Source organism: Meleagris gallopavo, chromosome 6 (genome assembly GCF_000146605.3).
Source record: "Meleagris gallopavo isolate NT-WF06-2002-E0010 breed Aviagen turkey brand Nicholas breeding stock chromosome 6, Turkey_5.1, whole genome shotgun sequence".
Classification (NCBI taxonomy): domain Eukaryota; kingdom Metazoa; phylum Chordata; class Aves; order Galliformes; family Phasianidae; genus Meleagris; species Meleagris gallopavo.
Window position 1 is genome coordinate 50287936 of NC_015016.2, and position 12731 is coordinate 50300666.

The following is a 12731-nucleotide window of genomic DNA, read 5'->3' on the forward strand; positions in this document are numbered from 1 at the left end:
AGGCTCCTAAAACAGCAGCAAAAAAAAAAGTCAGGCCACAGGCCAGATCCAACCTGATGCATTCCAGAAAACTGAGGCTTCATACCACTTCATCAAGCAAGGCTGATCTCCATCACCTCAGCTTCTAGGGACTGTGGAGGAGAAGAATGTAGAAAGCAACAAAAAAAACCATGTTTTCCATCTCTTTTTGAAGTTGTCAGCTCACTCGTGAAGCTGAGTACTCTCTTACAGTGAACTCTCTGGCATAAAGTGGAGCTCTCAGGCTAACCACACTGCAGAAAGCAACACTGTTGTTACAGGTCATGCATGAAGGTACAGGACGGAGCTTCACATAGAGAACAGCTCTTTGCTAACAACAAAAGACTTGAATCAACAGACAACACCAATAAACATGCAGGTCATGTCAAAGACCTGAAGAAGACGAATACAATGAAAGAGACAAAGTTCAAAAGCTGACTTCTCTCATTCTGCATGTGAAGGTGTCACTTTAACAGAACTTAAATGTAGCTTCTCTCAATTCATGCTCTAAGGACTTCATGTCCCTTGGGACAGGAGAAGTGAGAAACGGTTTATCCATCAATCAGCTTAGGGTAAGGTTGGTTCTGTATCAGAGGCACTAAACAGTCTCATCTCTTTTGGCATGTGTTTACTTTCCAAAGAACCGTTTAGCTGTCATGTTCCATTTTGTCTTCTCTCCTCTGAGGTCCAAGTTCAAACGCTGGAAACCGGGAAGTCTCTGGTACTGAAATATCTGAGAGGAAATGAATTGCTCCAGCCATACCTAAAAAGTAAGGAGACAGATTTTTTGCATCTTGGACATTAAAATATCACTGTTGACAACAAAGGCAATCTAGCACCTTGCTAAGTCTTTTTTGGGTAAACGTACAGCTTCTAGAAAGGCGAGTTTATCTGTATTTGCCTAGGAAACTAAGTTTTGCTCAAAGGCAAAAACAGGCTTATCTCTGCTCCTGTCTTTTTAGCAGCACAATCTCAATGCTACTTCAATTAAGAAAAAGCAAATCCTAGTTTGAACCACCTCTCACATTTTGGGCAACTCTCATTGGTCACTTCATGGGTCAAAAAGCAAAGGTGCAATTTTATTACTCCTGTGACATACTCCTTCATTCTTTATTCACAAAGGGGGCAGCCAGAAGCACTAATACTGCCATCATCTCATAAAACTAATAGGGAGAAAACTATAGGGCCACTGTTGCTATAGAAGAACAGCACACAGATACAATCTCACTGTTATGATCAAGCAAAATTACTGTATCAGCAACTGAGCACACACAAACACGGGATTTTTTCTTAGATACAGGCATTTGATAGAAATGAGTAGAACGATTCCGTAAGAACCGTGTGCACCTTCCCACGGAAGTGTTCATGTATACACATATGTGCTGAAATGGACAACTTCACGGATAATTTTAAGAAACAAAAAAACTAGTATTATTTTTTCCTCAAATATGACATATGGAGGTCTTTTAAAAAAAAAATCACATTAAAAAAATGAAATAAAATGTGCATCAACACTGAAGCAGAAATCATCCTACTGTTGGCATTACTCCACATCAAGTTTCAAAGCTCTCCTACTACATACCACCTGTCTGCTTCTTCCTTCCACAAATGCCTACAAGGGATCTCCCAGGGATAAGAATGCCTGTATTTTTTTCCCCATAAACATCAGCACAGTAACTGTATTTGTAAGAGATGCATACAACTACTGCTCTCTTGTGTTTATGCCTTGGGTTGGTTTACTTGTAAAATGAACTTGCTTCACGTGCTGTAATTTCACTTACTTGTGATAGGTGGCACATTAGGCTCACTGCTCTCAGAATAGCAGCACTGTTTATATCCTACTTTATCTGTGATTCCTTGCTATTGTGTTTTAAAACTTAATGATGAGATACAGTGTAGAAAAAAAGTTACAAATAAAGAAAACACATAAAGCTCTAGAAAGATATTTCCGAACCCCCAAGCATGTCCCAAAACTGCAAGGTAGCCCTTCTATCCTGTATAATACAATACTATTTGCAATACAATCACTTTACCTTCAAAAAGAGAATAAGGGCGGTCAGGAATACGGCATCCATGTGCACCATACTCCAAACACCATTCAGCAAACTGGGAAACATAAAATATATTAATTAATTTTAAATTTAAGATTGTTAAATGCAAATTTGAAGATCTGCATGGCAAGACATTTTAACAGGTACTGAATGTAAAATAGTGTAAGCAGAGACACAACACAGGAATTACTGTCCAAGATTAATTAATCCCACTTCATTCGTGACAAGGATGCAATTATTCTTTAGGATACATATTTCCACAGCGGGAGTTTCAACTTTGCAACAACATAATTAGGTGGGCTGTACTTAACTCCCGGTTTTTAAATCAACTGTGCAACACACCGATGAAGAAATACTGCAAGAACAGATACGAACAGTTTTTAAGACAGAAATTTTCTAATATAACATCAGTTCTTATCTGTCTCAGTGCGTAACTCATCCAGTTGCTAAGGACTTAAAAAAGTTGTTAACTGCATTTTTGTTTTCTTCCGCTTCCATACACTGACTTAGAATATTAAATCTCCAACTGCCATTACTTAGCTTTATTTATTTTCTTTCCCCAAGTTTAGGAAAAAAACATTATAAATACAGTCAATTATGGTCATCAATATTTTGTTGCAGAAAATGGAATACCTTTTAAAAACAAGTTAACAGTGTCTTCCTTGTGTCTGATTGCTGGAGTAGCTACACTAGCTATACACTACTTAAAAACCACATCTGGATCAATTTAACAGCAACAATCCAATTCTCCTTTTAAATGCCTATGGCTGCCCAGAGCACACATGTGTTCCCCTGACATTTCTGAACTTGGAAGCAAACCACTGCTTAGCCAAAATACAGTGATAAGAGCACAAGATTTCTGCAAAGCAAAGAAGCGAGAGAATTTCCCTTGCTTCCTCCTGTGACTTCTGCTTGTAGCAAGCAGCCTGTCCTACTCACTAGAGAGCACTCAGGTTCTAGAGCTGGAGCTACGTGGCATGTGAACGGGCTCCCAGACCCATCAAATTGTTAAACAGGAAGATTAAAGTGTGGTATTTCACTCCTTCCCAGCATCACACTCCCACCCACACTGTTCTCTTTAAGTACTTATTAGAGGATGGATTCCTTCAGTTGGTACAAGTGTGTGTGTGCATGTGAAAATGTCTCGAGGAAATCCAGCAATAAACATTGTGGTCCATGCTGTTAGTAAGAAATGATTAACGAGTTTTGGGCCTGTCACAGGTATAGATATTCAAACTACAGTTTAATTCTCTGTGCAATCTTCTTTTCTATGTGGGGTACAGAACATATTTATGGTATATTTCTAAATTGCAATCAATTCTTGCAATATCCATATCTTACTGTGTATAAGTCCTTACTATTATTTCCAGTCTAGGAACTTCAAAAGAAATAAAGAAAATGCACTCCTAGGCACAATCTGTTTAGAAACTCCTAGCTTTGGTACAACTCACAGATCCTGTAAGCCACATTGATGTCTCTGTTAAACTAAGGAAAAATAAATCTCTTCTAGCAGGAAGACATCTGCCATTACTTAACACACAAACTGAAAAAAATTGTCATCAAGAAAGAGCCATTCTTGAAGTTCTGTCCTGAATCTAAACAAACAAAACAAAAATCCAGAACCCCAACAAAACAAAGCATCATAGAATCAAACAATGGCTTGGGTTGGAAGAAATCTCAAGGATCATCAAGTTCCAACCTTCCTGCCACAGGCAAGGCTGCCAATCACTAGATCAAAAATATCAGAGATCTGTAACGAGGTCTCCCTGCAGCCCTCTCTTCTCCAGACTGAACAAGCCCAGCTCTTTTAGCCTGTCTTCATAGGAGAGTGCTCTATCCCTCTGATCTTCGTGGCCTCTTGAAAAGAGACCATCTTCCAAAAACTTGACATCTTTCCAGTGCTGGGGACTCCAGATCTGGATGCAATACTCAGACGGGTTCTCATGAGGGCACAGCAGAGAGCGACAATCTCTCATCCTGCAGACCAGGATACAGTTGGCTTTCCAGGCCACATGGGCACTGCTGTTAAGTTTTTCATCTACCAGGACCCTTAAGTCCTTCTTGACGGGGTACTCTCAAGGATTTATTCTCCCAGTCTATATATGTATCTGGGATTACCCTGACCCAAGTGCAAAACCTTGCACTTTGCTTTGGTGAACCTTATTAGGTTCACACAGGCCCATCTTCCAAGTTTATCCAGATCCCTCTGTATGGCATCCCTTCCGTCTGCCATATGCACTGCACCACTCAGCTTGGTATCATCTGCAAAGTTGCTGAGGGCATACTCGATCCTATCATCTATGTCATTACTAAAGGTGTTAAAGAGTACTGGTCTCACAACAGACCCCTGGAGGACAATGCTCATCACCAGCCTTGGCCTGGACATAGAACCATTGACCACAGTCCTCTGGCTGCAACCTTTCAACCAATTTTGTACTCACCAAATAGCCCACCTTTCAAATCCATTTCTCTCCAATCTAGAGATAAGGATGTGGTGGGGAACAATGCCAAAGGCCTTGCCAGAATCCAGGTAGATGACATCATTTGCCTTCCGTTTGTCCACCAAGGCAGTCACTCCATCGTAGGTGGCCACCAGATTGCTCAGGCATGACATTCCCTTGGGGAAGCCATGCCGGCTGTCTCAGATCACCCACTTGTCTCTATGTGTCTTACAGAATCACAGAACTGTAGGGGTTGGAAGGGACCTCTAGAGATCATCGAGACCAACCCCCCTGCCAAAGCAGGTTCCCTACACCAGGTCGCACAGGTAGGCGTCCAGGAGAGACCTGAATATCTCCAGAGAAGGAGACTCCACAACCCCCCGGGCAGCCTGTTCCAGTGCTCCATCACCTCACCTAAAGAAGTTCTTACGCACATTCGTGCAAAACTTCCTATGCTGCAGCTGATGTCCGTTTCCCCTCGTCCTGTCTCCACGTACCACTGAAAAGAGACTGGCTTCACCACTATGGCCGCCACACCTCAGATATTTATAAACCTGGATCAGGTCCCCTTTCTCAAGGCTAAACAGACCCAGTTCACTCAGCCTTTCTTCATAGGGGAGGTGCTCCAGGCCCTTCACCATCTTTGTGGCCCTCCGCTGGACTCTTTCCAAGAGATCCCTGTCTTTTTTGTACTGGGGAGCCCAGAACTGGACACAGTACTCCAGATGAGGCCTTACAGGGCAGAGTAGAAGGGGAGGATCACCTCCCTCAACCTGCTGGCCACGCTCTTCTTAATGCACCCCAGAATGCCATTGGCCTTTTTGGCCATGAGGGCACACTGCTGGCTCATGGCCAACCTGTCGTCCACCAGGACACCCAGGTCCCTCTCTGCAGAGCTCCTCTCCAGCAGCTCATCCCCCAGCCTGTATTGGTACATGCAATTATTCCTCCCTAGGTGTAAGACTCTACACTTGCTTTTGTTGAACCTCACACTTGCTTTTGTTGAACCTCATCCAGTTTCTTACTGCCCAGCTCTCCAGCCTGTCCAGGTCTCGCTGAATGGCAGCACAGCCTTCAGGCGTGTCAGCCAATCCTCCCAACTTCGTATCATCAGCAAACTTGCTGAGGGTGGCCACTATCCCCTCATCAAGGTCATTGATGAAGATGTTGAACAAGGACCCAGCACAGACCCCTGGGGGACACCACTGGTTACAGGTCTCCAGTCAGACTCTGCACCACCAACGACGACCCTCTGCACTCTGCCAGTCAGCCAGTTCTCAACCCACCTCACTGTCCTCTCATCTATCCCACACTTCCTCAGCTTTGTTATAAGGATGTCGTGGGAGACAGTATCAAATGCCTTTCTAAAAATCAAGGTAGACTACATCTACCGCTCTTCCCCCATCCACCCAGCATGTGACAGCATCATAGAAGGCCACCAGGTTGGCCGAGCACGACCTCCCCTTGGTGAACCCATGCTGACTACTCCTGATAACCTCCTTTTCTCCCAGTTGTCTGGAGATGGTATCCTGCACAAGCTGTTCCATCACCTTTCCAGGGACGGAGGTGAGGCTGACAGGCCTATAATTACCCGGATCTTCCTTCCTGCCCTTTTTGAAGACCGGAGTGACATTGGCTATCCTCCAGTCTTCAGGGACCTCCCCTGTTGTCCAAGACCTCTCAAAAATGATGGAGAGCGGTTCGGCAATGACCTCCGCCAGCTCCCTCAGCACACGTGGATGCACCCCATCAGGTCCCATGGACTTGTGGACCTTAGTACTGCCTAGGCGCTCATGCACATCCTCTGTCCTGACTAAAGGGAAGTCTCCCATTCCCCAGACCCTCTCACTAACCTCCAGGGTGTGGGATTCCTGCGGGAGAGCCTTTTCACTGAAGACGGAAGTAAAGAAGGCATTCAGTATCTCTGCCTTCTCAGCATCCCCCGTTACCAGAACCCCCCCCTCACTTAGTAAGGGGCCCACATTCTCTCTAGCTTTCCTTTTGCTGTTAACATACTTGAAGAAGCCTTTTTTATTATCCTTTATCACTTTAGCTAGATTCAATTCCAGATGGGCTTTAGCCTTCCTCATTGCATCCCTGCAGGCCCTGACTACATTCCTATATTCTTCCCAAGTGGTCAGACCCTTTTTCCACATTTCACGGACCTTCTTCTTTCCTTTGAGCTTGCGCATGAGCTCCTTGCTCATCCACAAAGGTTTCCTGCCACCTTTTCCCGATTTCTTGCTCACAGGGACGCACTGATCCTGAGCTTGGAAGAGCAGCTGTTTAAATGCTGACCAGTTCTCAGAGGCCCCCTTACCTTCTAACACCTGAGCCCACTGGATAGCTCCAAGTAGGTCCCGGAAGAGATCGAAGTTGGCTCTCCTAAAGTCCAGGGTAGCAATCCTACTTACTGCTTTGCTTCTTCCACTCAGGATCTTGAACTCCACCATCTCATGATCACTACAACCCAAGCTGCCCCCAACCTTTACTTCCTTAACAAGTCCATCCCTGTTGGTGAGCATAAGGTCCAGTAACACCCCTCCCCGTGTCGGTTCCTCCACCACCTGCATCAGAAAATTGTCTTCAACGCACTGCAAGAACCGTCTGGACCGTGCGTGCCTGGCCATGTTGGTCGTCCAGCAAATATCTGGATAATTGAAGTCCCCCATAAGCACCAGTGCCTGGGAACGTGACGCTACATCCAGTTGGTTATGGAAAGCCTCATCAACCTCCTCATCCTCATCAGGAGGCCTGTAGTACACACCCACAACAGTGTCACCCTTACTAGCCTGTCCCTTGATTCTCACCCATAAGCTCTCCACTGCTACATCACTCTCCCCCAAGTGAAGTTCAATACATTCTAGCTGCTCTCTCACATAAATAGCAACTCCACCACCCCGCCTCACCAGCCGATCTTTCCTAAAAAACACATAGCCCTCCATGACAACATTCCAGTCATGCGAGTTGTCTCACCACGTCTCCGTGATCGCAATGAGATCTTAACATGTCTTCCAGGAGTATCTTCTCAGGCACAGAGATGAGGCTCATCAGCCTGTAGTTCCCTGCATCCTCCTTCCTCCCTTTCTTAAAAATGGGAGGGATGTTTCCCTTTTTCCAGTCACTGGGGACTTAGCCTGACAGCCAAGACTTTTTAAATATGATGGAGAGAGGCCTGGCATGCATCAGCCAGCTCCTTTAGGTCCATGAGATGCATGTCAGATAGCCCCATAGACTTGCACGCATGCAGTCTCATGAGGATTTGCTCTGCTCTCACAGTGGAGGAGGAGTTTGCTATTCCAGTTCCCATCTAGAGGTTCAGGGATGCAAGCTTCAGGAATGTGAGATATACAAGAATCCTGGCTGCCAGCGAAGACTGAGGTGAAGAACTCATTGAGTACTTCATACTTCTCCATATCCGCTGTAGCAAGTTCTCCCTTCCCATTTACCAGAGGAGGTACAATCTCTTTGGCCTGTCTCTTCTGACTAAGGCACCTAAAGAACCCCTACTTGTTTTTTTTAACATCCCTCACCAAGTCCAGTTCCATCTGTGCCTTGGCCTTCCTAGTCTCATCTCTGCATGTCTGGATAGCATCCCTGTATTCTACCCAGGTTTGACCAGCTGCTCCTTGCCAAGCCATGCTGGTTTTCAGCCTCCTCTGCCTGCTTTTTTATTCTAAGAGATAGAGGGCTCTTTTGCTCTGAAAAGCTCTGAAAGGCACCCTTAAAAACAAGCCAGCTTTGCTCCAGTCCTTTGTCTCTAAGGACACCTTCCTAGAAAATCCTGTCCAACAATTCCTTAAACAGCCCGAAGATTGCTCTGCCAAAGTTCAGGGTCCCGACCCCACTCTTTGACAGACTCACATTCCTCAAGATCACGACTGCAGCCCAGGCTGTCTCCAATCTTAACCTCTTTAATGATCTCTTTTGCCTTGGTGTGTCCAGGTCCAGTAATACTTCGCTTCTGGTTGCTTTGTCCAATACCTGAATCATAAAGTTGATGTCGATGGACTCCAGGAGTCTACTGGATCACCTGCAGCTTGCTGTGCTCCTTTCCCAGTAGATAACTGGGTGGTTGAAATCTCCCACTGAGATGAGAGCCTGTGAACGCAACACTTCTTGCAGTTGGAGCAAGGAGGCCGCATCAACAAGCTCCTCCTGATCAGACAGCCTGTAGTAAATTATTAGTTGTCCCTTACTGCTCTCACCCCTAGGTCTTAACCCACAGGCTCTCAACCTGTTCGTGTTTTCAGAGGGAGCTCCTAACAGTCTATCCACTTTCTAACATATACATCAACTCCCCAACCCCTACCTTGTCTATACCTTCTAAAAAACTTACAGCCTTCAAAAGTGGTATTCCAATTATGTGAATCATCCTACCATATTACTGCAATAGCAGTAAAATCTTAGTTTTTTAAGTGCACCACGGTTTTCAGCTCCTCCTGCTTATTTCCCATGCTGCATGCATCAGTACAGAGGCACTCTGCCTGGCCTTTCAGATGCATTGTCTTCCTAGAGAAACCCTCCCACAAACCTCTGGGACAAATCTGAGATTTTCCCCCACTGCTTCCTAAACTTGACAGTGTTCCCTGGCTCTCGCTCAGCAGTACACCAGTCATGACAGTATGCTGTGGTGATGAGATCAAACAGCTTGCTGCCTGGAATATTTTTGCCCCCGAACCACTGCAGCCCCCCAAAAAACCCAAAAATCCAGCACACGATAGTTTAATCACAGGCATGGGGCTTGGATGCTCTCTGAAGCCCAGGATGCCCTTTCTTCTCACAGGCAGGCTAACTAGAAGCAGACAGCATCCTGGGAGCCCTTCTGACAATGAAGTTGTGCAGATCAAAGTGGGGTTCATATCTCTGCGAGCAATTGCCTTTCAATCTCTTCATCTGTAACAGTATATCAGCTTCTGATGGGTAAACAGGGACTTCTTCCCCCAGGTCTCATGTTTTTGTGTGAACAAATACCCCTCGGAGGGGAGCTATCTAGTCCTCTCAGTTGCATGCTTTTAGGTACCAACACAGCTACATGTTTGCTTTCCTGCATGCTCTGTCTCAAAAACAAGATTTCAAGAATGTCCAAGACAAATAAACTCCTATGCCCATTTCAAGATTTCTCATGCAGGGAGAAGAGCCTTATAGAGCCTGACCAGCATCTATAGCAGAATGTCTGCAAATACACTGCCAGGCTCGACTGCAGTGGGCACCTACAGCAAAGCAAATAGGCTTGGTTCATTGTCACATCTCTACTCTCAAAGGCATTTCAAGTATGCAATCTCAGAATCACAGAATGGCTTGGGTAGGAAGGGACCTCAAGGATCATCAAGCTCCAACCGCCCCGCTGCATGCAGGGCCACCAACCTCCATATCTAATGCTAGACCAGGCTGCCCAGGGCCCCATCCAACCTGGCCTTGAAGATCAGGTTGTTCTGAGGGTGTTCAGAGAGGTCCACAACCTCTCTAGGCAGCCTGTTCCAGCACCTCACCACATTCGTAGTAAAGAACTTCCCCCTGACATCCAACCTCAATCTTCCCTCCTTCAACTTCAAACCATTTCCCCTTGTCCTGCTGTTATCTACCCTTTCCAAGAGTTGACTCCCCAGCTGTTTGCAGACTCCCATTAGCTACTGAAGGCTGCACTGAGGTCACCCTGCAGCTTCTCTTCTCCAGGCTGAACAAGCCCAGCTCCCTTAGCCTGTCAAAACAGGCACTCAAAGTAGGCACATCTTTTTGCAGCTAGGATGTGAAGTTTGCTAATCTCCCCAGATTAGCCTGGGCAGAGCTCCTGGGAAAGATTTCTGTCCACTTCTTTTTCTTACAGATGGAGGTTAACGTGTTGATGCCTGGGACCTGGGCTTCCTGCACAGACCTCACACAGTGACACAGTGTGCCTTCCCAGTCTCCCTGGTGCTTGATTCACCAAGCTGCAGGTGTGTGCACGTCCAGAGGTTCTTCCAGGTTAAAACTGGCACAATATATAAAAATACCATATATAGCATATGAAAAGAGGGAGGGGGAGAAAGGGAGAACAGAGTATATTTTTTCTACCCAGATTTTCACTCATTCTGCATTTAATTTTCTGTTGCATTTCAAAAGAATTTCCCACTGTCTTCGTATTTCTATTTCTGTTCTTTTTGACAATTTTTAATGTTTTTTTTTTTTTCTTTAATTCAAACCTCCTTCTTTGGCTCTGAAATGAGTATGCATACTTTCCTCTAGCTTTGTACAGAAGAACTACAGGGCTCCCCTGGTTAGGAAATGCAGAGCAACAGAAATTGGCAGCACTGCAAGAGCTCCCTGAAAACATACAGCAGTGGACGATGACAGGGAGACACTGACAGGTGTGTTGAAAGCCATGCATGCTCAGTAGCATAGCTCACACTTCAGCAGTGGTTTAGTCTACAAATAATGTCACATATTTACCATGGCGGTGTTAGGGTTTATTGTATTTTCTAGGACGCATACAGGTGACCTTGTGGCTGGTACATAGGTAAACATAAGATGACACAAATATCAACTTTTTAAAGCTCTGCTGGTGGTGGACAGGCTGACAGTAGAGATGAAAGCAGTAGCTTTCAATGTGGCTCATCTATAAGAGTGCAAGATGCAATTCATCAAATCTCCCGTTGTACTACCTTTAAACAAATCTCAATTAAATAGCTATATATGCAATATGAAATTCAGTATCAGTAAATTAAGTAGAAAACAAAACAAAAAGCTCTTTTGAGATCAAGAAATAGGGGCAAAAAAGCTTTCTTCTTTGAGAATTGCTAGCATAATCAGAGCTGATAGCAGTTGATAGCAGAACCTTGATTGGCAGGAAAATTCTGAGCATGTCTTTCTCTACAATTTGCATTAATGAAAAAATCTAAATGAGCAGTTTAATAACTGCAATTCAGAGCTCTGAAAGCCCCAGACACTAGTCTGAAAACAAATAATTACAAGACTACAAACAGCATTGCTTGAGGAGCTGAGGATGACAGAAGATCTCTCAATGGAATAATCAGCACCACATAACATTCATCTCTTATTGTTCAGGCAAGCTAATTTTCAGACATTTACACCACAGCAAAGTGAACTTAGGTTTTTTTTCAGTCTACATATTAAGACATAAAAGTGTCCACATAAGCAGAGTTGAAGTTGTCTAGTCAAGGCATTAGTTAAGAGGAATATGTGATGCTGTGCTCTTGTCCCACTGAGTTAGCTTCAAAGGTAGCAGTCAAGAGCTTAGTCTGATCACTCTATTTACTCTACCACATAGAAATGAAAGGAAGATTACATGAAATGAAATGCAGGAAAAGGAACAGTAATTTTGCTGAGATGCAGAAAGCTCACCTTGCAAGCTCGGTAGAGGTACTTTTTGTCCTGAGTTAGGTTATAGAGAGACAAGAAGGAGTAGCCATTGCCAGCAGTACCATGGCAGATCCCATAGCCTTTTCTCAATAAACCTCTTTGCCAGATGACATCACTACACTCCATAGCATCCTTCAAGTACTTGTCCTCTTTAAAAGTCTGTGGAACAAAAACAAACACATAAATAGCAGTATTAACAAAAACAAAAGGATGATGGACCTGGAAAATGCTTTGCTATAGGGGTGGAGTTTTTCATATACAGTTTATTTTTGAATTTTAAGACTCCATCCATTACAGACTTGCCTTTCCTTTAAGTTGCTTCTTTTTTCCCTGAATGGAAGAGGGAAGTTTTAAAGTTTTTGTATCTGAAATGAGGATCCCAAAGAAAAAAAACACAAGTTCATGGCCCTTGGTTCCACAGGCTGTAATCAATTTGAAGGGTACACAATCCTCTTACACTGCCTTCCCCCTCCCCCCCCATCCCAAATAACTATATTATTTGATTTGAAATAGAGAAATATAATTCTTGTCTCCAAGAAATTCAACAATACTGGCCATCAAATTTGGCCCTAAAGGGTTTTCATCTTTCTGAGTAATTCTTGCTGGTTATTCACTGCCTGCTTTCAACTCCATGCCAAAAAATGCAAGAGAAAAGTATCTCTTTGCAAAGAACAGGGTTCTCTTCTCTATCTAAAGTAGAAGTAGGAACACTCCATTACCTTGATTAGTATTTGCATTGGAAGTAATCAGAGGCAACAGCCCTTTTGGGCAAAGGATCAGATTTACAAAATATACTGAAGTGCATTTTGAACAAAACTGAAGCAAATTTTGAGCCCATCAAGGGAGCAGAAAAAGAAACATG

The 12731-nt window shown here is 44.2% G+C and overlaps 1 protein-coding gene across 1 annotated transcript in view; it reads right to left on the reverse strand.

Moving 5' to 3' along the window:
- Positions 1–13: 13 nt before the first annotated feature.
- The window catches only part of LANCL2 (LanC like 2), a 36803-nt gene continuing 24085 nt past the window's right edge, over positions 14–12731 (reverse strand). Inside the window, exons 7-9 of the mRNA XM_010713115.3 lie at positions 11852–12028; positions 2052–2124; positions 14–781 (exon numbers count right to left, since the gene is read on the reverse strand). Coding sequence (XP_010711417.1) covers positions 666–781; positions 2052–2124; positions 11852–12028 — 366 coding nt within the window. The 3' untranslated portion in view covers positions 14–665. The remainder of the gene's footprint in view (positions 782–2051; positions 2125–11851; positions 12029–12731) is intronic.